The 27,658-nt window shown below is 41.6% G+C and overlaps 1 protein-coding gene across 1 annotated transcript; it reads left to right on the top strand.

Annotated features, from left to right (window-relative positions):
* Positions 1-297: 297 nt before the first annotated feature.
* On the top strand, positions 298-27,004 carry MRPL39 (mitochondrial ribosomal protein L39). Its single transcript, XM_073363237.1, has 10 exons — positions 298-667; positions 2,988-3,194; positions 3,539-3,678; positions 5,892-5,991; positions 7,693-7,760; positions 9,687-9,799; positions 12,001-12,066; positions 16,105-16,258; positions 20,730-20,777; positions 26,889-27,004. Exons 1-10 carry the CDS (start codon positions 316-318, stop codon positions 26,952-26,954), a joined length of 1,314 nt encoding a protein of 437 aa, XP_073219338.1. The 5' UTR covers positions 298-315; the 3' UTR covers positions 26,955-27,004.
* The last annotated feature ends 654 nt before the right edge of the window (positions 27,005-27,658 follow it).

Below are 27,658 nucleotides of genomic sequence, written 5' to 3' on the forward strand. Positions count from 1 at the left end.
AAGAGGTTTACTTTGTTGACGAAATCATCTTCTTATGTTGACAGTGTCTAGGTATCAGCCTGAGCCTGACTCAAATCTTCTTTCGTGGGAGGAAAATTATTGGGCAGTTTGTGGTGGAACATTTTTAATCCCAAGGTTTCCTCAGCCTCAGTGAATGTACTTTAAAGCCGGGATATAGTAGAGAGGTGATCCCTGACGACTGGGGCCTGAGTGGTTGTACTTTATCTCTCTGCGCTTGAAACGGGACACTACAAGGCATCTACGCCATGGCACAACTTAAAAATTGCAGCCAGTGCAGAATGCAGCAACCTGCTTATGCAATGGGATTGCATGCGGGAACCCCGTTACACCAGGGGCGCCACTCTCGCCCGGAATGGGTTCCCGGCGCAGCGCGGCGACTGTGCGCGCGTGCAAAGGCTGGGGAGCCGCTCCCCGCGGAAGGATACGGTTCAGGGCCGCGCGCCGAAGCGCTGGCGGGTAAGCCGAGGACTCGTTCGGCAGCCGCCCCTAGCGGCTGAAGCAGGCGGATCCCTGCGCCGCGGCCCGTGTTTCCGGGGGAGCCTGCGGCGGGTGCGCGCGCGCTCGGGGGAGGCCGCAGGGAGCAGCAGCAGCAGCTGGGCCATGGCCGCGCGCTGGGCGACCCGCTGCCTGCGGAGCCAGCACGCCCGTGAGTGACCCCGACCCTGCGCGGGAGTAGGGGCAGTGCCGCCGCCGCCCCGCCCCGGGCCCCGCACTTTGGGGGGAGGGAGTAGGGCAGTGACCTCCCCCCCCCCGGCCCTGCACTGACTATTGGGGGTTGGGTGTAGCTATGTGTTATTTGCATAGCTTCCGCAGTGTGGTAGGTGTGAACACCAGGTTCCTTCCCTCTGCTGACCTGAGGCTTTGTCTCCACTTAAAATGCGACAGCTGTGCCTCTGTAGCACTTCGGCATAGGGCAAGGCTACAACTAAAATGATGCAGCACTTCAGTGAAGATGCTCTACACCAACAGGAGAGAGCTCTTCCCTGGCATAGTTAATCCACCTCCCTGAGAGGTTGTAGCTCACCTCTCCCACTGACATAGTGCACTCGTGTGTGCGTGTGTGTGTGTGTGTGGGGGGGGGGGTTAGGTTGGTATGACTACATTGCTCAGGCATATAGATTTTTTTCACACCACTGAGCCCTGGTCTACACTGGGGGGGATCAATCTAAGTTACGCAACTTCAGCTTGGTGAAGTTGAGGTACTTAGATCAATTTACCCTGGTGTCCTCACCACAGTGAGTCGTCTGCTGCCACCCCCACCCCCGCTCCTCCTGCACCTCTCACACCAGTGGAGTGCAGGAGTTGACAGGAGACAGCTCGGGGGTCGATTTATCACATCTAGACTAGACACGATAAATTGATCCCCGCTGGATGGATCCGGCGGGTAGTGTAGACGTACCCTGAGTGACATAGTTATACAGGTCTGTAGTGTAGTGACCATAGACACTACCTGTGCTGGAGCTGTGAAATGGACAAGAAAGCCAGCTCCTGGCTCCCTAGCCGGGCTTCTTGGCTCCCCGCTTGCTGCCAGGAACGGAGCAGCTGACCAGACACCAGGCATGAATCTCCCTGCCCGGAGCCTGGCTTCCCTCCCCCCCTCCCGTCTCTTGTTGCTGTAGTTAATCTACCTCCCCGAGAAGCAGTAGCTAGTTTGACCAAAGAATTCTTGTGCTGACCTAGCACAGTCTACACTGGGGGTTAGGTTGGTGTAGTTACATGTCTCACAGGTGTGGATTTTTCACACCCCCAAGAGATGTAGGTATATCGAGGTAAATTTCTAGTGTGGTCCTGGCCTCGGTTATAACTCTGTGGTTTACCTGTCTAGGCACAATGTTTTAACTTAGGGGTTTGGAAGCAGCTCTTGTATTGTGCAGGTTTTTTTGTAAGAGTAATATTCTCCCAACCCCCCGTGCCTGATTTCCAAAATGTTTTGTTTCGTTGTGGATCACCAGTGATCCATGGATCATTTCCTCGTGGACTACAGAATGTGAAATGTTTTGGAAATCATGTGATGTGTGTGTGCATGCAGAATCACTTGTATAAATAATAAAATTCATATTTTAAAATAAAATGAGATGTTTGTTACTAAAAACAAAAGCTTGCAAAATTCAGTTATGTGGGACAAGTAAATTTGTTTAAATAGGCAAGAAAATTATTATGGTAAAGGCTGAGATGTCAGCTGGTAAATTTTTATAACTTTGCAAGGCTTGGACTTAGCTAATGTATTTAATTTAGTGATCTGAGGTGCTTCTTATTTATAATCATTGAGTTAAAAATGGCTCTGGATAAATATGGACAATAATTTTTGTAGTTACTCATGCTAAGGTGTGGGTCATCAAATCTCGGATTTCATGATGTAAGACAATTGTTGTAGGAGTCCGAAAGGAATGTTTCCTCATGGGCACCATTACATAGTTAAACTAATTATGCCTGGATTTTTGTGTTCTTTTAAAACATCAGGTTATTCTCCCGCAGTTGGGGGCGGTTTACAGGACATGATGCAGCAAGGATTTTTCATACAGGATCAGAACACAAGTTCTTTTGAGAAAAAATTATCCCACAATTCCTCTTATGTATTCATGAGGAGAAAGTAGAGAGAGATACAGATGCAATCATGGCTTGTAATAGTCTCAAATACAGAGTCTGAAAGATTAAAAGTAAGATTTTAGGTTTGTGCTGAGCCTTTCTATTTAAAGGCTAGCCTTTCTATGTTTCTATTTCTATGTTGTTTAACTTTTGAATATTTAGGGTCTGGTTTTTGCATGAGTGATTCTTACAAATGTTAAGTGTGAACTGGAAGTTAGTTGCATTGCAATATGGATACAGTTGTATTACAATTAAAGGTTTGTTGAGTTAGTGGCTCATGTTTTTCTACTCATTGACTATGCTAATTAGTCTATTTATATCTGTTTGTGAAATATTTTGAGAAGCTGCATGTTGCTTAGTTAAGTCACTTCTTTTTCCAGGGTTTATTTCAACAGCTCCTGCTTCTCAACTGTCAAGAGCTGAGATTGTTCAGATGCGTAATGAACTCTTCACTAAGGAGAAAGAGAGACAGTTGTCTCTCTATCCACGAATTGAGAAGATTGAAGTAAAATATGTTGGCAAATCTCATCCTGGCACTTCATTTGTTATGAACAAAGCTTTGTCTACTCCATACAATTGTGCCATGCGTAAGTAAATGGAATCACAAACTGTTCCATTGTGTATCAAAATCACTTTGCTGATAAATGTATTTACCAACCAAACTGGCACATACTACTATTGTGGTCATTGTAAAGACAAACGTAGTGGTCCAGGTAATAATGCATACAATCATAGTATTTCAGTTTGTACAGATAGTGGGATTTAAGGAAAAAGTTAATTTCCATGGATTCTGATAGTATTCCCGCACAAAGGTTTTTCCAGCAATGACTCTTGCATTTTGGTATGATAAGTTTAGAACTCTAAATTGCAAATTTTAGCTATATTAGAGGGTTGTTGATCACTGCCTTGAATTCTTTCACTTCTTTTTTAGACTTAAGTGAATGGCATTGTAAGAAATCAGTATTGGCACTTGTGGATGGAGAGCTTTGGGACATGTATCGGCCTTTGACCAAATCATGTGAAATTCAGTTTCTTACTTTCAAAGATGAAAATCCAGAGGAAGTGAACAAGGTAAGTCAGCGTCTTATTTCTTTATGCAGTTTTTCCTGTCTTATCCCTGATTCAACTCCCAAGGAAGTCATTGACGTTTTTCCTATTGACTTCAATGAGTAGGTTAGGGCCTTAGTTTGAATGAAATGAATGAAATTCTAGCTCTTTTGGTTACATGAGAAAATGCAAGTTGTTAAAATCACACATTTTTTGTTGGCTTCATCTCTGCTGCTGTTTGGACAGTCTACTATCACCACCTGTATAGGAAAGCAAAATCTTAGTCTGCACTCTAGAGAAACCAAGAGTTGTATTAAAGCCTGAAAACTAAGATATTAAGAAACCTTTTCCTTCAAGCTGCATATGAACAAGATTGACACTGCAGTAGCTGGGAATAACCATGTTGAAAAACTTTACTGAAAGTGTAGTAGGATGCATAAAATAAGTTTAGTCTAAATTTCTGTAACTAAAAATTTATAGCCTACTAATCCTACACTAAAGATTCTACATTATATAGAGGGAAAGAGGGTTTATGAACAGTTCCAGACAGGGAGAGGAGGAGCAGAAGTAGTTGTGTTTGTAATATGTCTTCAGTGCATTAATACTGGCTCAAATATGGTAGAAGAATTGATTTGTCACTACATGTAAGTATCTATTGCTTTCACCAAATATATTTATTTATGTAGTTGATCCATCAATTCTAAGAATTCAGGTGAAATCCTAGTTTGCAATTTAGGAATGTTTTTTGTTACATTATTATATTTATATTTTGGGAGCACCTGGGAACCCAGTCATTGATCAGAACTCCTCTGTGCTAGGCACTGTACAAATACAGAATAAAAAGTCTCTTCCCCAAATTGCTTATGATCTAAGTGTAGAACATGAGACCACACATAGATACAGAAGAATATTGTAGTATACAAAGGACTGGGAGTCAGAACTGCCCGGTTCTGTTCCTGACTGTGTGGTCTTTTGCAAGTCACTTAAACTCTGTCTTTCCATTAACCTATATATAAAAGGGTCAAATTGTACTTGCTACATACCTTTCAAAGATGATGTGAGGAATATTACTTATATTGCATACTAAAAATAATAATACTTTACATTTTTAGTCAGTGATGTTAACTTCAGTAAAGAATCATTTTGGCCGAAGAGTGCATAAGCTGGGTTAGTGTTCCCTCTGCTTTAAAACAGGGTCACACTGGAAGAAATACATGGTAGTCTCCTAAATGCCCCCCTACAACTCAAGTTCCACATCCATCTGTTTCCTTGAATTCTGTGGGCATGAATAATATAGGTGGTAATGTTGATGTTTAAACTGTCAGTTCAGGCATCAGAGTTGTTGTTTCAGGTTGTCTAAAGACTCCAGTAAACACTTGATTAGTGGACACTACATTAGTTTACATCTGGTTCACATTTTGAAGTTTATCTTCACATCCGTAAGGGGTTAGTATCTTGATTATTTCTCAGTGAAAATTTAGACCACAAAATGCAGTCACTGGGACAAAGCACTAGCTTGCAAAATCACTGTGTACTGTTCCAGTTCAACCCCTTTCTTGAAATACTGTAAACTTTAGAACTTACTCTAGGCCTGAAGATATAGATACATAGTAACTAGTACTTCCTATCCTCACCTTCAAGGTCCTCTATAATCTCACCTCACTACACCTCTCTTTTCACTTGCTGCTAATTCTCCTCTCTCTTGATCTACTACTTGCATCCCTACCTCCTTGGTTCTCCCTTTATCTCCTTCTCATGCTCTCTCCACTCTCTTTCATGCTGCCTCCTGCAACTTGAACAGTCTGCAAGATATTCTCTCCATCCTCTTTCAGATCCCTCCCTTGAAATACGTTTTTTTCCAGAAATCTTTTATACCTTATTTTCTCACCTTTCTTTACCTTTACCTTTTTCTTTATCAGTTGACCTGTCTCTTAGAACCTGATCCTGCAGTTAGAGCCACATGGGTGGACTATTGAAAGATCAGGACTGTTGATTCAAAGCTTCTTCCAAAAGGGTGAACATGGAGTTCTATTTTGTAAAGCTTATGTTTGTAGCACTGTATAAATAATAAAATACTTATATTTTATTAAAATACTAATGCACAATGGAAACTAGCAAATTTATGAGGAATTCAGTTTTAAAGGAAGAGTCACTATTTGAATCAATAGCTGAACTAGTCTGTCATGAATTGGCAACTTCAGTATAGTAAATTTTGTTTGAAATGCTCTTTATTACAGGCCTATTGGCGTTCCTGTGCCATGATCATGGCATGTGTGTTAAAGCAGGCATTCAAAGATGAATACTCAGTCAGTCTGATCAGAGCTCCAGAAGTGCCAGGTGATATAAATTTTTTTTGTTGATAAGCTTGCATAGACCCAGTTCAGGTGCATTCCAGCACATTTAGGGGCTCTCTTTCCTACTGATGAGAGGGATTTATTATTCCTGCATTTCTAAAATGTGTCACTGTAATGTCTGGGTGCTCTAGACATTCATTTTATGTCCAAGGAATGTGTACTCTGGGAGTACAGCCCAGTTGTACCTTCTCTCTTCCTCTTTCCCTCATCATTTCAAGGGTCAGACATTAACATCTAGTGATGTTGGAGTGACATCACTAATGTGCTTGTAATAATTGGGATTTCAGAATTGCTTATCTGAACACTTGAAATCCCACCCAGAATGCCTGCATGAAGAAGTGGTCTTGCACCATGTCCTGAAAGTGGCAAGACTGACGCAGCCTAATTTCTGCTGGAAGCAAGTTTTACAGTTTTGGACCCTCCATTAAGGATACAGTGACCCAGACCGGTCTGAGGTGTAGTCTCGCCTCAGTTGGAAGTGTCTTTGCTAATCACAGCTGCTTTGTCAGAGTGCAGAAATAGAGGAGGTCTCTGACATAACTGGCTCCAAGCCCATTTAGGGCTTTTAAGATGAGGAAAAGGACCTTAAATTATACCTTGTATGATAAGCTAAAGCAGCCAGTGTCGGATATGATGAACTGATGTTTGTGTGAAATTTCCTTTAACGTTGTTTACTCATGTAAAATATCAAGTTATATTGGGGGACTATTGTAATAGTTAAGCATAATAGCAAAGAGCCTTGACAATTTCTGCTAATCTGTAGTCTGAATTTTTTTACAATTTTAAATTGACATAAGCAAAAGGTTTTCATATTTATTGTTAAGAATATATATTCAGACTGCTGGAAAGAGAGCATTTCATCCTTGGGCTACTTAAGCGAAGCCTGAAATTGGTTGGCTATCTGACAGTATGTCAAAGTGCACTATGAAACTTTTAGTGTGCCATAGCAGGGTCCTCACCGTGACTTTGTGTGTGGCAGATTAGTGCACAGTACAGTTACACCTTGGCTTGTTGCGCACAAAGTCTTCATATAGACGAGCCCTAGGTGTTTGATACGTGTGAAGCTGGTAGACTGACTGTCAGGTTTGACAATAACATACCATAACTCCAAATGGCTTTTAGGCAGAGAGGCCAAGGACTGAATAAATGTGCATGGAGACCATGCTGTCTCCTCCTACCTCAGTATGTTGTCAGAGTTTGAAATGGTGTTGCTGCTGCCTGTGTTACCTCCTCTGTGGATAAATAAATGACTTCAATATTATATTCTGTCTGTCTGGCACCTTTCAGAAATACAATCATCTGTACAAGTGAAAAGTGCAGAAATACTTCAGAGAGGAGGAGGGCCTGAATTTATGTCATACTTATCCAGAAAAAAACTGTTTTGATGAGTGGGTACAGACTGCCATGCTCTTATAAAAACTGTAAATACCTGGAACATATTTTTGGGGTGAATATTTAAGAAACAAACAGAATCTGTCATTTGGGTTTTATAAAACCCAAACTGTCCAGCTGTGATTATAATCCACAGATTTCAGCTTGTGATCCTTGCTATATTTCTATAACAGAAACAGCCTTGTTTTGGCCCTTATTTATTCAGACTAGTAATGTTTTTGTAAAAATGTTGAGGCCATGAAACAAAATGTATACTTTGTTACAAATAACAGCATTTTCTCTGGCTCTGCAGTGATCTCTGGAGCTTTCTGTTATGATGTTGTTTTGGACAGCAGGCTTGATGACTGGAAACCAACAGAAGTAAGTACAATTTATCTTCTGAAAAGTCATTACACCTCTACCCCAATATAACGTGACCCGATATAATGCGGGTTCGCATACAACACGGTAAAGCTCTGACATGCTGCTCTGAGCTGCGTATTAAGGGTGCCGGTCTGGAGCTGAGGGGTTGGAAAAGGGGCAGAGGGTCTCAAGGGCGGTTAGAGGCTCCCCCCACCCCCACCCCCAAAGGGTCTGGGAGGCGGGAGCTGTGGGGGGGCACTTTTGGGGGACCCGTAGTCCCAGAATCGCCCGGGGGATTAGCGGGGGGCCAGGAGCAGCCCGCTCCACTTCCCTTGCCCTGGCCATGTCACTCGGGGGAGGGGGTTTGGGGGAAGGGATCCCCCTTGCATTCACCAGCAGTGGAGGAGCCCGGCTCCAGCCCTCTCCACTCTGCCAGCTCCCAGCCACGGCGCTCCGCTTCCTGCCGCAGGTGAGTGGGAAGCGGGGTGCCGCCACTGGGAGTTGGCGGAGTGGAGCGGGCTGAGGCCGCATTGCTCTGCTTCCCGCCGCTGCTGCTGAGTGCCTGTTGGGGTTGGCTGTGGATAGGGGTCAGAGTAGTCGGGGGACAGGGAGCAGGGGGATGGGTAGGGCGTGGGGTCCTGGGGGTGATTAGGGTTGGGGGTCTCTGGAGGGGGCGGTCAGGAAACAAGGAATGGGGAGGGGGGCAAAGCAAGTTCGTTATAACATGGTCTCACCTATAACATGGTGAGATTTTTTGTCTTCTGAGGACTGCGTTATATCGGGGTAGAGGTGTATTATAGTTTACTCCTCCTTTGTTTCGGTGACCTCTCTTTTTTTAAAATGGGAACAGTCTTGCTTTACTGTGGCAACAGTTTAGAGACCCCTATTACCTGACTACCGCAGGCAAACCTCTGCCCCCATGTGGAGCCCCATTAAATTAAAGATGGCTGTAGCTAGCACAGTTTTTTTCTCCAAGTATGGAGAAGGTGATATATGCTTACTTAGAAATATTATGAGTGTACTAAATATTAAACTGTAATTGTCCTCAATAGTCTGCATCTATATGGCATGTTTAAGCAGAGGGCTCAAAGCTGTTTAGACCTTTAATCAAGCCTCATGACTTCTTGTGAGGTTAAGTGAAAACAAATATATTTCACTGGGCAGGTGTTTCTTCTTACAATGCATGCTCACCAGAAGAGGGGAAAAAAAGATGTATGGCTAAGGGGGCAATGTTAACAAAATACAGAATTTCACTTCAGTGCAAGCTGTAGTTTAACTTGCCCACTTTGAAAAACTTTCTAAGGTAGTTGTGAGTCATCTTCAGGTTCTCAATCAAGTAAATATTTTGATTGTTGCAAATGTCTTCTGAGTACTGAAGTTTGATTTTTGGAGTGGGCAATCAGTTCTGTATTTATTGATGTATCAGTAACGTCCACTCTTTTGAATTTGTTAGTAAAGAGGGCACTTCCAGGTGGGATTTTGATTGATCGCTGGAAAACTAGCCAGGGATTAGCCAGATTAGTGTTCAGCAGTGGCAGGATCATGTCTATGCATATAGTATGTTTGGAGGAGCTTGTGGAAGCTCTTCCAATGAATTAGAAGTCTCACTAAAAATTTGGAAATGGGAGTGCGTCGGTTATAAGGAATTCCCATTTTCTTTGGGCCTGATGCAATATCGATTGAAGTCAATGAAAACACACCCATTGATTTCAATGGCAGGGGCCACTCCCATTTAAAATTACTGTTGGTAGGACATTACAGTTATCATTACCATGCCTATTGCTGATAGATATATTTATAGGAATTTATAGATCTACTATGAGTATCTTTAAAAGTTTGTCGTTTACCATTTTTACTGCTTGTTACAATGTTTTTTATACATACAGTATGTATTAAAGAGCAGCTCAAGAACAGGGGTAACATAGTCTACTTTTTTGTTTTAAGGACAACTTCCGTTCTCTTACAAAAGAAGCATACAATCTAATTCACAAAGATCTGCCATTTGAAACATTGCACGTTGACGCAAAAGTGGCATTAGAAATGTTTCAGCATAACAGGTCAGTGTTTATTTCAGATTTAAACAAAAATAGTAAAGACCAAATTGGATTGCGAAAGGAAATATAACCTTTAAAAATGTGACAATTGAAGTATGGAGGGTTAGATCCTCAGTGTAAATTAGTGTAGCTCCACTGACTTCAGTAGAGCTAAACTAATGTACACTAAGTTTTCCTGTTAAATGCGTACACTAGGTGGCACTACAGTGTATAACTGAGAGGTGTTTAAGAACTTGGAACAGTTATGAGATTTTGTATTTAGTATCAAACTAGTGATATCTTGACATTCTTAAAGTTCTTTCACCATATTATTCGTGATTAGATTCCTCACATGCTTATTCTTTTAAGTTTTTTGGTCTATACAGCACATCTCTGTATTGAGAGATTCAAATTCAACATGTGAATCCAGGAAGTTATCCTCTAAATACCATTACATTTTACCATCAGCCTTGGTTAACAGGTGACTGGCTATGCTTGGCACTCCACCCAACTACCTGGGAGGCAGTGTGATCTAATAGATAGGTAAGCCCCTTCATTTTCAGTTTAAACCGATTTTTACCAGAAAAATCGCAGATTTTACAAAAAGGATTATTTGTTTTTTCCGACTTTCACCTTTTGTATCATTCAAATATATAAAAATAACTTGTTTTATTAGGAAAATACAATACATTGCATGAGATAGATGTATTATGGTAATGCATTAGTCTGTGTGTGTATATGCAAAGCTGTCTGTTGAAGTAAGGCTATGTATTCGATTAGAAGATGCACACAATAAACAAACAGGCACGCACACAAGCTCTGAAGTGTGTGTGCATCTGAATGTACTAATGAATCTCACATCCACTTCGTACACATTTCAAGCTGTTAGCAGATGCTGTTTAAAGAGCTGACACCCAAAAATGGGAGGAAAACAAAAATGTGTCAGAATACATTTCAGAAAACAAGGCGTATTAAAGTTTAAAAAAAAAAAACAAAAACCAGGAGAAAAGGATGAAGTTGAGTGTATACCCTCAAATGGTAGGGCCCAGTTATTAAATGTAAATATTTATAGGCTATTAGTTCTAAGTCTACAATGGTAAACTGTTTGTTTAAATGAAAAGTTTTATTTGGGGATTGGAGAGGTATTGTTTTCTTAAACTCAGAGATGGCCTGGTGTGTTGAGTTCTGTTTTAGTTCTGCAGCAAACCACGCTGAATTTCATTAATCAAAGCATTAATCTACTGAATACTTTTTTACTAGTTTTTTCCACCGATCTTCACCTGTTTCTGTTGTTGTTGTTGTGATAAACACTGATCAATTCCTGTGAAAAATAAAATAAAACCCAAAAACGAAGTGCCCTATAAATGGGGTACTGACCAGGGCCTGGGATTTATCCCTGGCTTGGCCATGATCTACTTTTTGATCTCAGGCAAGTTGCTTTACCTCTCTGTGCCTTTCTTTCCGCACCCCATAGTTGTGGGACAAAAATAATGGATACTAATGGACTCTTTTTTTAATCAAGTGAAGAAACGCATACCACCCGGTGGCTGGAAGTTAAAGCTGGACAAATTCAAATTAGAAACTAGGCAGACATTTCTGCAGTTAGGGTGTTTAATCATTGTAACAAACTACTGAAGGAAGTGGTGGATTCTTCATCACTTGATGTCTTCAGATCAAGGCTAGATGCCTTTCTGGAAATTATGCTTTAGCTAAACACAAGTTAGTGGACTTATTACAAGGTAGCTGGGTGTAATTCTGTGGCCTTTGTTGCACAGGTGGTCCGATCTCTGGCATTAACATCTTTGTATCTAGAAAGGCTTATTTTTATTGAAACATTCTTTCCACAAAACAAAATGAATGTAACTGCTTTGAGCTGGACTGGCTCATTCATGACATACATACTTTTCTTGAGATATGTCAAAAAGGCCTTAAAATATGAAAGGTAAGGGTTTAAAATTGTTTCTAATCTTATGAATATTGAGCACAATTATTAAAAAGGCTTCTTTGATGCATAGATCAAAGATTTTTCTCATTATTTTCCCGTATTAACTTAATAGTAGAGTTAAGGATTAGGTTCTGAAAGGCTCCCATTGACTTCAGGGGGCTTCTGCATCAGACCCTTATAGATTACAAAAATAATATGAAGCAACTTGATTGTTTTTGCTTCTTCATATATGTAACTTTATATCTGACAAATTTGTGAAGTGTGCTGGTTTTTTTTCAAGGTACAAAATGGATTCAATAGAACAGAAAGCATCGCAAAATCCTGAAGGTATAGTAAAGTTACATAGGTGAGTAAAACTTGAATTTTATTTTGTAATGATTCACAATAAGGTCCAGTTATTTTGCAAAATTATATGCATCTGAAAAAAAGATAAATGACTTGTGATGTATTTTTAATTAAACTTTGATTTCTCGGTTAGCTGTATTCTGATCTATATAGGTTCTTCCACATCACCATTATTGTTATATTTAACTCTTGATGGGGGCTCATTAAACTTTTCAGAAAGCTTTTAAGATAGTGGGCTTCCTTCCCCCACTGCCTCCTGCCTCCCATCTCTTACTGATGGTAAACACTGAAAAAAAACCCATCACTTTAAAAGCTTTATATTAAGGTTCTAAATTAAAAACTAGTTTTAGCAATTTGATTGTATTAGAAGGAAAATACTTTAAAACAAAAACTAAAATGTTCCTGATAATCTTTTTATGCCAAAATCTCATTCCTTTTCCAGTTTTGGCAAACTGTAGTCCTGTCAGCATTGCATTACTTACACTTACGTTTACACTGGAGTCAGATTGGAACTGGCTTCAGGTGTTAAAAGAAAGAAATGCAGAAGAAAGTTGTAGGAATCTGATTGGTGAAGGGAGAAATTGCTTGAGAGGGGAAGAAATGTTTGTCAGTCCATGAGTTGTAAAAGGATCCATTTTTGGTTTAACCTCGTGCATGCTATTCAGACCACTTGATGTTTGTGTGTTACCATGAGTTGTGGTTTTGGTTTGGAAACTCCCTATGGAAAAGTAGGCTTTGCAGAGATGGCTAGTTTTGCAATAGTGTTTTTCCTGGGAAAACTATATTTGCAGAGCACAGAGTGGGGACTGAGGACAGAAGGGAAGACGGGTTGGCTGATCTTTGAAGGAAGTGTGTGATGTGAAGGGTTTCTCCTGCATTTTGTATATTTTCCTGGGTTGGTATCTTTGTTCCTTTTTTTAGTTAGTTAGTTAGATTCATTCATTCATTCGAGTTTTCAGATATATGATAGGGGGAAATCCTCCTTGAAGCAATAAATAGAATCATAGAATATCAGGGTTGGAAGGGACCTCAGGAGATCATCTAGTCCAACCCCCTGCTCAAAGCAGGACCAATTCCCAACTAAATCATCCCAGCCAGGGCTTTGTCAAGCCTGACCTTAAAAACTTCAAAAGGAAGAAGATTCCACCGTTTTCCTAGGTAACCCATTCCAGTGCTTCACCACCCTCCTAGTGAAAAAGTTTTTCCTAATATCCAATCTAAACCTCCCTCACTGCAACTTGACACCATTACTCCTTGTTCTGTGTTCTGCTACCACTGAGAACAGTCTAGAAGATCCATCCTCTTTGGAACCCCCTTTCAGGTAGCTGAAAGCAGCTATCAAATCCCCCCCCCCATTCTTCTCTTCCGCAGACTAAACAATCCCAGTTCCCTCAGCCTCTCCTCATAAATCATGTGTTTCAGTCCCCTAATCATTTTTGTTGCCCTCCGCTGGACTCTTTCCAATTTTTCCACATCCTTCTTGTAGTGTGGGGCCCAAAACTGGACACAGCACTCCAGATTAGGATTAGTTTAGGGGGGAAGAATAGAGGGGAAGGATCATGTCCCTCGATCTGCTGGCAATGCCCCTACTTATACATCCCAAAATGCCATTGGCCTTCTTGGCAACAAGGGCACTGTTGACTGGTTGATCAGGATGAGGCCAAAATGGAGTTTAAAAACTTTGATCCAATGCAGCTAGGAGTACAATGACTGGGCAAAACATTACAAGGGAATCTGTTTTAGCCATTTGGAAGTTCAACTGAATACAAAAGTCCACTACAATTTTCATTTTTAATGCTTTTCTTTCACAGGGCAGCTTTGGCCCTTGGGCTGAAGCCCATTGAGATTCTGCAACAAAATATGCTTAGCTGACTTTTTGCTCAATACAGCCCTTAGCCGGCAGGTTGTACCAAAGGCTAAAACAAATAAAGATCATAGAAGTGAGAAATGAGTATTATGTCAATAAAATCCAAATCCTGCCAATGCAGTGACTCTTTTATGCAGCATGTTTTCTAATGCTTTGTCTGGTCTTGTTTTAAAATGTCTCAAGCAATAGGACTTCCACCAATTCCCTTAGAGGACTACTTGCTCTCTAACAAATCTAGCAGTTTTTCTTAATATTCAGCCTAAATCTTCTTTTTCCTTACTTCAGTCCAAAACAGGTATCTCTCTCCCCAGTCACTTTCACTCAGACCCAGCATATGGTTTCTAAAGGACACTGGGTTCTATTCATAATGAAAGAAATATAAATAATGCTCACTGTAATTTATGCTTCAGAGCAGTATAAACTACAACTCATCTGCATACCTTCTCACACAAAAAGACCAGTTTTTTTCCTAATAATTTTTCCTTTTAGAATGATTATTCTGAGGTCAAATAAGTTTTGTCTCAACTTTAAGCAAATAAGGTTCCTACTTAGAGAGGGTTTGTCTCACTGAGGTTGATTTTTGATTATATTAAGTTTCTACATACAATTTATTTACATATTAAAAATATTTCAGATAAAATGCTAATGATATTACTGTTTGAGCTCATTAAAAACATGCAGTTTTATTTAGAATATGTTTAGCATTCACTGCCAAATGCTACCTTTTAACAGAGGAAGGACTTTCTGACTTTGCTGCTAATTCAGAAAAGGGGACCTTCCAATATCCTCCGAATAAGTGACAATAAAGCTATTATTCTAGTCATTAATAATCATGCAAATTAGAGATGGAAAGACTTATTATCTAGGTCACCGAGGACTGTTCTCTGCAGCCTGTTTACTAGTACTTTATTGGCTTGTTTTAGCGATTATTTTACACTTCAGCTTACAAACATCAGAGCAGATAGATTATTTTTCTCAAATTCTGCATCACTAATATATGAGACAGTACTGAATTTGCACTATATAAGATGCATCATTAAAACATTACAGGGTTTGTCTCTTTTTTTTTTTTTTTTTTTTTTTACCACCACTAGTAAACCAAGCTCTTGAAAAACACTAAGTTAAACCGTAATTTAATAAGCAGGCATTGGACCTCAATGACAGCACTCACAATAACAATACTCTTCACACACCTGTGAAACATCTGTTTAACAGGTTTCAGAGTAGCAGTCGTGTTAGTCTGTATCCGCAAAAAGAAAAGGAGACTAACAAATTCATTTGAGCATAAGCTTTCATGAGCTACAGCTCACTTCATTGGATGTTTAACAGCATCCAGCTGCCAGGACAGTGCCTTGAACCAGTGTCACAACAGTAGGAACATAATATATACCCACAATGCCAGGCTCCACTCTGGGGATTTTAAATTACACAGTTTGATTCTGTACAGGGTCTTTCATTCAAATTACACCTATGGGTTTATATTGGTACAGAGAGGGCCAACAACTGCTGAAACAAATGCACATTTCTCTCTAGCAGTTTTTCTTCTGAGACATTTGTGAGTCTGGACACAATACAACCACCCCTCTCTACGCAGGCCGTCCTTTGTGTAGAGCAGTCATATTCAGCCACACAAGCGACACAGCCCCCAAGGCACTTCAGCCCACCCGTTCCCTGGGTGACAGGCAGGTCCGGCCACCCCAGCGCCCACTCGCCCCCTCCCCAGAAAGCCCAGCCGGTGCCCCCGGTTACTTACATTCTCGGTGTTGCATTCATTCACCATAGGCAAGGGAGTTCTAGTGGACATTTAGTGTGTGCTTTTGGGAGTAGATCCTGCATATTGTCATAATTCCATTAAAATCATTGTAGTTATGGCAGTTTACATCAGCTGAAGATCTGCCTTTTGGACTCTAGTTTTAAATTACTTATTCAGGTTAGGAAAACATGCTAACCTGAAGTTTTCAAGGGCACTCCTTCCCCAGATACCAAGAATGCTGAACTGTAGTGGGATGCTTGGTTTGGGATTTGTGTGGGTTTTCTCTTTTGGTTTAGACAGAGGTTCACTATAATTTTCTGTAGATAGGCATTTTCTAAGTGATGATAGAAAGAAATAACCATGTTTGTAATGCCACTATACACGTACATTTACTGTGAGTTTTATTGTGCTCCAATTAGGTTTGGTGACTTTGTAGATATTAGTGAAGGCCTTCACATTCCGAGGACAAGTTTTTGCTTCCAGTATGAAGTGACAGCAGCCCATAATCTCCAAACCAGCCAGTCTGAGTCTATACGAAGGTTTCAGGGTGTGTCTCTGCCGGTTCACTTAAAGGTAAGTAATGCATTCAGTACAAATATTCTTTGCTTAGGGCAGGAAGGAGTGGAAGAAATCTTTTTACATGTCTTCAAATCCTTAGCATATGCAGTGCCAATATCTTGTCATAGTTGTGTTGAGAATAGGGTGACCATATGTCCCGATTTTATAGGGACAGTTCTGATTTTGGGGGCTTTTTCTTATATAGGCACCTATTACACCCCACCCCCGTCCCGATTTTTTACACTTGCTATCTAGTCACCCTAGGTGAGAAGTAGATGAGTGGAAGGCCCAGAGAGTGATTACTTTAGGAGTGTCAAGGCTCTGGTTTCCCGGGCACTATTTTAGATATTGAGTCAAAATTCTTTAATACAGACCAGGCTCTGTGACATTAGTTTGTTTTTTTAAAATATACTTGTCTTCCAGTACAGTTATTTTACTCATGTCATTTCTGGAGAGGTTCTATAATTGTCCATCACATTTTTCTTGTTCGTGTGTTACTGAGAATGTTTCCTCCAAGGGAAACAGCAGACTGTCTATTAACTCTTTTAAATGAGTGAAATTTCGCTGCACGTCATTCCAAAGTAGAAAATAAGAATTGCCATTCAGAATCAGACCTCTGATTCCTCTAGTTCAGTGTTCTGTCTATAATCATCTATACCAGATGATTCGGAAACAGGTGCAAAAAACTCTGTAGTGACAGTTATGGAATATCTTGCCCATAGAGTAAAGTTCTTTCTAACCTCCATTAGTTAGCTTCTGGCTTATGCTGTGCATCATGGCCCTATCTATACGGGGAGTGCCAAGTTCCAGTTTTAGCACCTGTCTCTTCTTTTCTCACACTCTTCCTCTCACACATACGCACACCTTTCTAAATTGTTTACTTATGTTTTGGGGGCTACCGTTAGTCTTATATTAGCCCAAATTTCTCTGCCTCAGTTGCCAGCAGAGCAGGGTAGGAGCTTTTGCCCCTACTGAGAGCCAGATCAGCTGTCCATGGGCTAATCCTTTAATGTATGCAAGATCATCTGGGGGTCTCAACCTAGTGGCCTCCTGGCCTTCATTTTTTTGCTGAGAGCAGTTTATTGCAGAAGCAAAAACTTAGAAAATGTCTTGCTTAAAAGGGGTTTTTAAATTGTCAAAATACTTAACAGCAGCGGATACCTCAAGCCTTTCAGTCACAGAATGTGTGGTGTGGTTAATGGGCAGTGTGATTTTTTTCCCCCATATAGGTCTGTTAACGTGTATAAACCCTAACACTAGCTGACACTTAATTGCTGGGAAGGGTACTTCTCTGTCTCCTCTATAATTCACCACTACTTCCCTCTGCTGACACTGCTGGTGTAAGTGTGAATGAGAGGTCAATTTTATGAATTTGCAGAGGTGCCAGTTAGATTTTTAAAGCTGAAATTGAACAAACTAGATTTGCCAGTATGAGAAGCATTGAGGCCAAATTTGACATAGAATTTAATTAGGGAAACCACTTTTTATTGAGTCTAGGGAACGCTAGCTTGCTAATGAGCGCTAGGTTCTTTTCAGGTCAAGTTTTACCTTGGAGCATTTCTCAGATCAGCACACTTTAATTATTCTTAATCAATCCACAGTTTATTAATTCACCGAGAATCTCACTATATAGTCAACAGTTCATAAATCCAGTTTAGATACAGCAAATGTTCTAGGTGTGTGCTAAACACAAGATACAGTCTTCTAAGCAATTAATAAAGACAACTGTTGAGGTCAAGCACTTACACCAGAGAACAAAACAAATTGTCAAGATTTCTTATTACATCATAATATTCAGTTATCAGTTCTTTAGTGCCTTTAATACATTTGTCACACTTCAGATAATTCACCAAGGAGTAAGGATGCACTTGTCTTAAGGCATTTTTGTGAATGTGGTCCCTACTATTGGAATTGTTTTGGTATGAAAGGGGAATGTTTAAAATGTCAAAAGTAACTGCTTCAAGTTACTGTTTTTCTTTGTCAGGCCACTTTGCTTGGGCTTATAAAGGAGAATGTATATTGCTTTACTTAGGCTTGGTCTACACAACCAACTGACCTAACTTGCCTGGTGTAGACCGCGCTATGTTAATGGGAGGGCTTCTACTATTGACATAGCTATCGCTTCTCGGGGAGATTGAGTATCTATGCTGACAGGAGAGCTTCTTCCGTTGGCATAGGTAGTGTCTTCACTAAGTGCTAAAGCAATGCAGCTACAGTCCTGTAAATGTAGACAAGCCCTTCGTTTAAATCCAAAATATGGTTACTTAAGATCTCACGTGAAAGAGTGTAGACTCAATCAGATAACATTGTTGTTAATGTTAAAGAACAGAAAGAGAAATACAATCTCTGAAACAAAATCTCACTGCTGCTTAGTCCTGTTAACCCTTGGATGGGGGGTGTTCTTCTTTTCCCTTCGGGGGCCTATAGTGCAACGGCCAGAAAAGTTGATCTTCTGTGGTCTGAAAAGTCTTCCACTTCACACATTTAAATTGTCATGCTTAGTAAAAACAATAGCTTGGGAAATGTTTTGGAGGTGTGGCATATCAAGTGTTACATTCTGAGAGTCTTTCACATGGCTACTCTGGGTATCTGTAGCACTTCTAGATTCTTCAGTGTCTCTGTGGTTTTGGTCAACTCTTCTTAGTGCTGTAACCCTGGAGAAGGAAAGAGGCAGCCCACATGGATTCCGCGAGCTCTAGGGTCCCATATGGTGATCTCAATTTATATATCCTGTTTCAGGATTCGCTGGAGGAGGGCAGTCTTATTTTTTTATTGGGCCCTGGCCAAAAGTTGCTCTCAGCTTTCAATTTATAGTTTCTCTGCTACTTCAGCTGGTGTCCAGTAGATGGCAATGTATAATTAGAGCAAGGCAACATCATTTTGATGAATAGTAAGTTAATTGAAAAATGCATTTTTGGGGCACTGAAACTAGTCACAAATTTCTGTTGTTTGGTAAATAATTTCTTTGTATATTTAAAAAAAAAAGAGGAAGAGATTTTGAAAATCAAAACAGTTGGTTTTGACCACTTTGAAAGTTCAGTTTCAACATTTCATTTTGAAATGACGTTTAGATTAGAAATTTAGTTAACTTTTTTTAAAAAATGGAAACAGTGAAAAGCATGTGAAAACAACCCAATGTGAAAGGAAAAAAAATCATTTCAGGGTGAATGAACTGAGAAATCCAATTATTTGCTCAACTTCAGAACAAATTTTGATCCTTTTTTGTTGGAGTCTTTTTATGTTTGATTAATTTGAAGGTATTTCTGAATTCTCCGGACTATTATTTGGAATTCCTCTTCCCTTATTAAGCAATTTCTATTGTTATTTCCAAGCTTTGCATAGATTAAGTGCTCATAACTTTCAATATTTCCCTTCTTATGCCATATTTAAACTGCATCGATCATTTATACAGAAAACAAAATCCTTTATATTTCCTGTGAATTTGGGGAACGTAATCGGTACATTATTTTAATTATATAGAATACCTAATACAGAACAAGAGAATTATCTTGAAGAAACAGGACAAATTATTTACTAAAAAAGAAATATATCTGGTTTATAAAGAAGACAAATATACAGAATCTAATTTAAGGAAGATTTTATATATTGAACTTTGTTGGGTATCAGAAAAGTTTGGCCTCTGAAACTTGCACCTTTTGGTTCACCCACTGTTCCTAGCTCGTTTAAATCTACATTTTTTTATACTCCTCTCTAAAACTTGATTAATTTCTAGAATGCAATGGGCCATGTGCATAGGCAATCAGGATGCTACCCTTGTTTGTCAGCCTTTGGTAGATTCTTTATAGTTGCGGGGTGGGGGGGGGTGGCGGAGAAAGAGAAGTTCCATCTTCTTTTGCGTAATGGCTAACAATAGTTTGTAGATGTTGTTTAAGTGTTGCCTATTCCTGATGTAATAAAGATTCTTTTGACAATGTTTCTGTAAAATGAGGATTGTTCGTCTTTTATGCTGAGCAAATAAAGATGTGCAACTTGTAACCTAGTTTTGTATTCTTGTTAAGGAAATAGTGAATGTTTTATGCTTAAAGGTGCAGGGAGAGAACTTATGACTGTTAACAGAATATTCAAGACACATTTTTCATTTATACATTTTACACCAGAAAAGATATAAAGAAGACCCCAATCCTGTCAAAGTTTCTATATTTGCTTAAATATATTCATGTGAATAGGTCCATTGACTTCAGTGGGACTATTCATATGTGTGTTTGCATGATAATATCCAAGTGTGCAAGAGAGAGATACCTGTCCAGTTGGAAACGTAATAAAAATTAACTAATTTCAACATGAGCAATCAAACTGCCTGTATTTTTAGTTTTGTTTACAGTGTTGGTGTAGTCATACCTTTCCCAGACTAGAAGAAGCTTGTCTCTCTCACAAACTGAATAAAAGATATTACCTCACATTTGCCACAGGACCTGATTTCAGTTTAATTATAAGTAATTCACTGCACTAATTCACTTTTTTCCAGGCTCATCACACAGTATGGCGAAGATTGCTGGAAAGGTCTCGGAGACTGGTAAGTTGAAGTAGCAGCTAAATACACAGCTTTAATGACTTCTTTTTCTTAAAGTAAAAGATAGAATTGTGTCATACTGTAGAAGTTAGATAATCATAATTGGAGGATACATACAAGAACATATTTATTTAAAGGAAGGAATCCAGGCCAAATCTTAAGAAAAATTGAATGCTGCATTAGAATATAAATTAAATAATCTAATTGTTTTTGTAAGAAGGAAAACATTTGAACTTTGTGGAAGCCTGAGTTGCATTAAAAATATTTCTCTGGGGCAGTACAGATCATGGAACTTGGATGATATGTGTATGTGATTGCAGATTTTGTCAGTATGGAATTTTTGGTAGAATCATAGAATATCAGGGTTGGAAGGGATCTCAGGAGGTCATCTAGTCCAACCCCCTGCTCAAAGCAGGACCAATCCCCAATTAAATCATCCCAACCAGGGCTTTGTCAAACCTGACCTTAAAAACTTCTAAGGAAGGAGATTCCACCACCGCCCTAGGTAACGCATTCCAGTGTTTCACCACCCTCCTAGTGAAAAAGTTTTTGCTAATATCCAACCTAAATCTCCCCCACTGCAACTTGAGACCATTACTCCTTGTTCTGTCTTCTGCTACCACTGAGAATAGTCTAGCTCCATCCTCTTTAGAACCACTTTTCAGGTAGTGGAAAGCAGCTATCAAATCTCCCCTCATTCTTCTCTTCTGTAGACTAAACAATCCCAGTTCCCTCAGCCTCTCCTCGTAAGTCATGTGTTCCAGTCCCCTAATGATTTTTGTTGCCCGCCGCTGGACTATCTACAATTTTTCCACATCCTTCTCGTAGTGTGGGGCCCAAAACTGGACACGGTACTCCAGATGAGGCCTCACCAATGTCGAATGGAGGGGAACAATCACGTCCTTCGATCTGCTGGCAATGCCCCTACTTATACATCCCAAAATGCCATTGGCCTTCTTGGCTACAAGGGCACACTGTTGACTCATATCCAGCTTCTCGTCCACTGTAACCCCTAGGTCCTTTTCTGCAGAACTGCTGCCTAGCCATTCGGTCCCTAGTCTGTAGCGGTGCATTGGATTCTTCCGTCCTGAGTGCAGGACTCTGCGCTTGTCCTTGTTGAACCTCATCAGATTTCTTTTGGCCCAATCCTCCAATTTGTCTAGGTCCCTCTGTATCCTATCCTTCCCCTCCAGCGTATCTACCACTCCTCCCAGTTTAGTGTCATCTGCAAACTTTCTGAGGGTGCAATCCACACCATCCTCCAGATCATTACTGAAGATATTAAACAAAACCAGCCCCAGGACTGACCCTTGGGGCACTCTGCTTGATACTGGCTGCCAACTAGACACGGAGCCATTGATCACTACCCGTTGAGCCCAACAATCTAGCCAATTTTCTACCCACTTGATAGTGCATTCATCCAGCCCATACTTCTTTAACTTGCTGACAAGAATACAGTGGGAGACAGTGTCAAAAGCTTTGCTAAAGTCAAGGAACACCACATCCACTGCTTTCCCTTCATCCACAGAACCAGTTGTCTTGTCATAAAAGGCAATTAGATTAGTCAGGCATGACTTGCCCTTGGTGAATCCATGGTGACTGTTCCTGATCACTGTCCTCTCATCTAAGTGCTTCAGAATTCAGCACAGCATGGGGAAGAGGTGACCAGCCCTCTGTGGAGAAAGAAGTGGTTCGGGACTATTTAGGAAAGCTGGACATGCACAAGTCCATGAGGCTGACTGGCCTGTAGTTCCCAGGATCCTCCTTCTTCCCTTTTTTAAAGATGGGCACTACATTAGCCTTTTTCCAGTCGTCCGGAACTTCCCCAGATCGCCATGAGTTTTCAAAGATAATTGCCAATGGTTCTGCAATCACATCCGCCAAGTCCTTTAGCACTCTCGGATGCAACGCTTCCGGCCCCATGGACTTGTGCATGTCCAGCTTTCCTAAATAGTCCCGAACCACTTCTTTCTCCACAGAGGGCTGGTCACCTCTTCCCCATGCTGTGCTGCCCAGTGCAGTAGTCTGGGAGCTGACCTTGTTCGTGAAGACGGAGGCAAAAAAAAGCATTGAGTATATTAGCTTTTTCCACATCCTCTGTCACGAGGTTGCCTCCCTCATTCAGTAAGGGGCCCACACTTTCCTTGACTTTCTTCTTGTTGCCAACATTCCTGAAGAAACCCTTCTTGTTACTCTTAACATCTCTTGCTAGCTGCAACTCCAGGTGTGATTTGGCCTTCCTGATTTCACTCCTGCATGCCCGAGCAATATTTTTATACTCATCCCTGGTCATTTGTCCAATCTTCCACTTCTTGTAAGCTTCTTTTTTGTGTTTAAGATCAGCAAGGATTTCACTGTTAAGCCAAGCTGGCCGCCTGCCATATTTGTCATACTATTCTTTCTACACATCAGGATGGTTTGTTCCTGTAACCTCAATAAGGATTCTTTAAAATACAGCCAACTCTCCTGGACTTCTTTCCCCCTCATGTTATTCTCCCAGGGAATCTTGCCCATCAGTTCCCTGAGGGAGTCAAAGCCTGCTTTTCTGAAGTCCAGGGTTTGTATTCTGCTGCTTTCCTTTCCTCCTTGTGTCAGGATCCTCAACTCGACCATGTCATGGTCACTGCCTCCCAGGTTCCCATCCACTTTTGCTTCCCCTACTAAATCTTCCTGGTTTGTGAGCAGCAGGTCAAGAAGAGCTCTGTCCCTAGTTGGTTCTTCCAGCACTTGCACCAGGAGATTGTCCCCTACATTTTCCAAAAACTTCCTGGATTGTCTGTGCACAGCTGTATTGCTCTCCCAGCAGATATCAGGGTGATTGAAGTCTCCCATGAGAACCAGGGCGTGCAATCTAGTAGCTTCTGCGAGTTGCTGGAAGAAAGCCTCGTCCACCTCATCCCCCTGGTCCGGTGGTCTCTAGCAGACTCCCACCACGACATCACTCTTGGTGCTCACACTTCTAAACTTAATCCAGAGACTCTCAGGTTTTTCTGCAGTTTCATACTGGAGGTCTGAGCAGTCATACTGCTCTCTTACATACAATGCAACTCCCCCACCTTTTCTGCCCTGCCTGGCCCTTCCTGAACAGCTTATATCTGTTCATGATAGTACTCTAGTCATGGGAGTTATCCCACCAAGTCTCTGTTGTTCCAATCACATCATAATTCCTTGACTTTGCCAGGACTTTCAGTTCTTCCTGCTTGTTTCCCAGGCTTTGTGCATAGGCACTTGAGATAACCCGCTGATCGCCCCTCTTTCTCAATATGAGGCAGGAGCCCTCCCCTCTCACACGCTCCTGCTCGTGCTTCCTCCCGGTGTCCCACTTTCCCACTTACCTCAGGGCTTTGGTCTCCTTCTCCTGGTGAACCTAGTTTAAAGCCCTCCTCACTAGGTTAGCCAGCCTGCTCGCGAAGATGCTCTTCCTTCTCTTCGTTAGTTGGAGCCTGTCTCTGCCTAGGACTCCTCCTTCTTGGAACACCATCCCATGGTCAAAGAATCCAAAGCCTTCTCTCTGACACCACCTGCGTAGCCATTCGTTGACTTCTACGATTCGACGGTCTCTACCCAGGCCTTTTCCTTTCACGGGGAGGATGGACAAGAACACCATTTGCACCTCAAACTCCTTTATCCTTCTTCCCAGAGCCATGTAGTCTGCAGTGATCCGCTCAAGGTCATTCTTGGCAGTATCATTGGTGCCCACGTGGAGAAGCAGGAAGGGGTAGCGATCCAAGGGCTTGATGAGTCTCGGCAATCTCTCAGTCACATCGCGAATCTTAGCTCCTGGCAAGCAGCAGACTTCTTGGTTTTCCTAGTCGGGGCGGCAGATAGATGACTCAGTCCCCCTGAGGAGAGAGTCCCCGACCACCACCACCCGCCTCCTTCTCTTGGGAGTGGTGGTCGTGGAACCCCCAACCCTAGGACAGTGCATCTTATGCCTTCCAACTGGCGGAGTCTCCTTCTTCTGCTCCCTTCCCTCACGTGAATAGACTCTTTGTAAGCTCTTATTAAGTAACTTTAAGGAATTGACATTTTTCAAAATTTCTAAAAGATGAGGAAAACAGAATGTTAGCATCTTTGTATATTTATTTTTCTACATGTTTAAGGTTATATGTGGAATCTGGAATCTGAAATGAAGGTTTAGCATGAACTTGAAATACAAGTAAAACTGAAAAAAAGCAATTTATTGTTCTAACTGTATGCAGACATCTGGGTTAAAAACAAATACAGGAGCTTTGTGCCTCATGTATAACAAGACAAATGAGTCAAGTTTTTCACTCGCGTCCAAGGAAGAAAGCTGATACTAGGGGTGAGCCTATATAGAAGCTAATGGAAGCCAAAAGGGGAAATGATTGCATTAAATTAAATGTGAGGGTAACCGGAAAGAGTTCTAAAAAGTAAAATGTGCCTGGTGTAAGGAAAGGAAGTTTCCTGTTAACATTCAATCTGGAAGAGAGGACTAGAAAGTAATAGTGAAGCCAGTCGAAGGAAGCATTTACAGTGGCTGAATAAATACAAAAACCATGTTCATGGAATAAAGGAAGTGGAACCCTACTGTAACATCTAGATATAACTAAACTTGGGGAAATTTGGTAAAGATTAAATAGTAAAATTTTCAGACTCTTAAAACTCCAAAGCCAATATTCTGCTTGCTGTTTGAATAGCAGCAGAGAAAAAGCATATCACATCTGTTCCACAATCCGCTAATGAAGAAGCATGCTCAAGGCTAAAATATCGTACAATAGAGAACCCATTTATCTGACCCTCCACTATCCATATTAACCGAACAACCAGTGCACGCTCTCCTGTGGCCGCTAGATGCCGCTGAAGCATTGCACTTTTCCATTCTCTGGTTTATCTTGATTTTTGATTATCTGATCTGGCCCCAGTCCTAGGGGCAGCAGGTTTGTATAATTTTTGGTGGTGCCCAGAACAGCTCCAAGTCCTGCCCCGCCCCCCACCTGCCTTGTAAGCAGATATATATTTTTTAAAATAATATAAAAATGTGAGGGTCTGGGGTGGTGCTAGTGATGAGGGGTTCACAATGCAGGAGGGGGCTCAGTGCTGGGGCAGAGAGTTAGTGTGTGGGGGGATGAGGGCTCTGGCTGGGGCTGAGGATGAAGCGTTTGGGGGGTGGGAGGGGCACAGGGCTAGGGCAGAGGGTTGGGGTGCAGGGGAGTGAGGGCTCTGGCTGGGGGTATGGGCTCTGGGGTGGGGCAGGGCTGGGGCTGAGGAGTTTGGGGTGCAGGCAGGCTGCCCCGGGGCCCCCCTCTTCCCTCCCGGCCGCATGCTTACCTCGCCCCAATGTCACTGCACGTGCTCCTAAGGCCCCTCTCAGGTCCAGGAATCCCCCTCGCTTCCCCTGTGGTGGGTGACTGGGGGGGGAGGGGAGGCTGCCATCACATGTCCACCTCCTCCCCTGCTGCTGCCCCTCACTGTAGCCTCACTGGCAGTGGGGGATGGGGCTGCCCCTTGCCCAGTAGGGGGCAGGAGTGGTGGTTGCGAGCAGGGGGGCCCCTGTGCTGGTGGAGGGTCCCGCTGGAAAAGGGAAGTGTCCGAGGCGAAAGGGCAGGGTCAGAGTCAGTCTGCCTTGGCACTAGTGGATGGCGGGTACTAGGACCCTGTGGCAGCAGTTGATGCCGAGAGCCAGCAGATCAGAGCGTAGAGGGGAGCTGCAGGGGGGCAGCCACCTGCTTGAGGCAGGGATGCTCCAGGGCCCTCGGGAGGCGCACGGGGGCAGCAAGTGGGGACCAGGGGACACTTGGGGGAGGCACACGTGGGCAGCAAGCAGGGCTGGGGGAGAGACCTAACCCCAAGCTTTGGTGGAGTTGGGCTCCAGGTCCTGAATATTGCTGGAGCCCGGGCACCATAGGCCCATATAACTCGCCACCCCTGCCAGTCCCAGTTAGATAGGATAAACAGGGTTCTGCCGGTTCTTATAAACCAGTTTGAAAGTGTTTTTAATTGATATTGTTTAATTTTAAAGGCAGTAGTACTTCTTGCTGTATACTATCCTTGCTCAAGTATAGTACAGCAGAGGGGGAGAATGTACAGGGTGTGGTGAGAGAATGAAACTATACTTAACCCCCCCTCACCCCAAACACTGATGTTTTGCAGGTTATTGAAGAGGGCAGTCTGGAAGCAAAAGATGGAAGTCTGGAAGCAAAAACTGTATCAACATAATTCTTTAATTTTCATGTGTAAATTAATAAAATAAAAATGTTTTGAACATGTCTTGTGTGTTATGTATAAAGATAAAATGCCAAGTTCAATCCTGATAACTCAGTTGAACAAAGTTAAATCAGGGATAAATTTAAGGCTAATATCTCAATTGACTTACTTGATTTTCCACATCTGTTAAAACTATAATTAGATCTGAACTAAAGTTTGAAAAGAGTGAGACCTGAATGTTTCGTGTCTGGTAACACTCAGCTCATTCATGGTATTTTCATGATCCCAGATTCTGATTAACCTTTATTCTGTGAGTATTCTATTCCATAAATATCCCAGCTTGGTACACAGAAAATAAGTGAGCTAGTCCATCTGTACAAATTTGATGTATTTTCTTTTCATTCAGTAACATGCAAAACAATTTTTGCTTAGTATTTGTTTCAGCTGCCATGAAAAAAACAACAACTTTGTATCCACTGAAATGCTAGTTCAATTTCTTACCAAAATTATTCCCCAGTGGAATGTCACAAAATGTACATTTCCTACAATAACAAGTCAAAGAAAATTATTTTTTTTCTTCCATTTGCAAAAGCACACAAGTGTCACAAAAATCTTTGCTGCTTCAGATCTCTGGTGTCTTGTACATTAATAGCAATAGGTAATAAACCTAAATCACTTAAAAATGGAAGTAAGTTCTTTTGTCGTCAAACTGCTTG

Source organism: Lepidochelys kempii, chromosome 1 (genome assembly GCF_965140265.1).
Source record: "Lepidochelys kempii isolate rLepKem1 chromosome 1, rLepKem1.hap2, whole genome shotgun sequence".
Classification (NCBI taxonomy): Eukaryota; Metazoa; Chordata; order Testudines; family Cheloniidae; genus Lepidochelys; species Lepidochelys kempii.

Coding starts and splice junctions, on each gene's coding strand:
- MRPL39 (XM_073363237.1), top strand. CDS start 316: ATGCAATGGGATTGCATGCGGGAACCCCGTTACACCAGGGGCGCCACT. Junction 3,195..3,538: donor TCCATACAATTGTGCCATGC/GTAAGTAAATGG, acceptor CTTCTTTTTTAG/ACTTAAGTGAATGGCATTGT. Junction 5,992..7,692: donor CAGAGCTCCAGAAGTGCCAG/GTGATATAAATT, acceptor CTGGCTCTGCAG/TGATCTCTGGAGCTTTCTGT.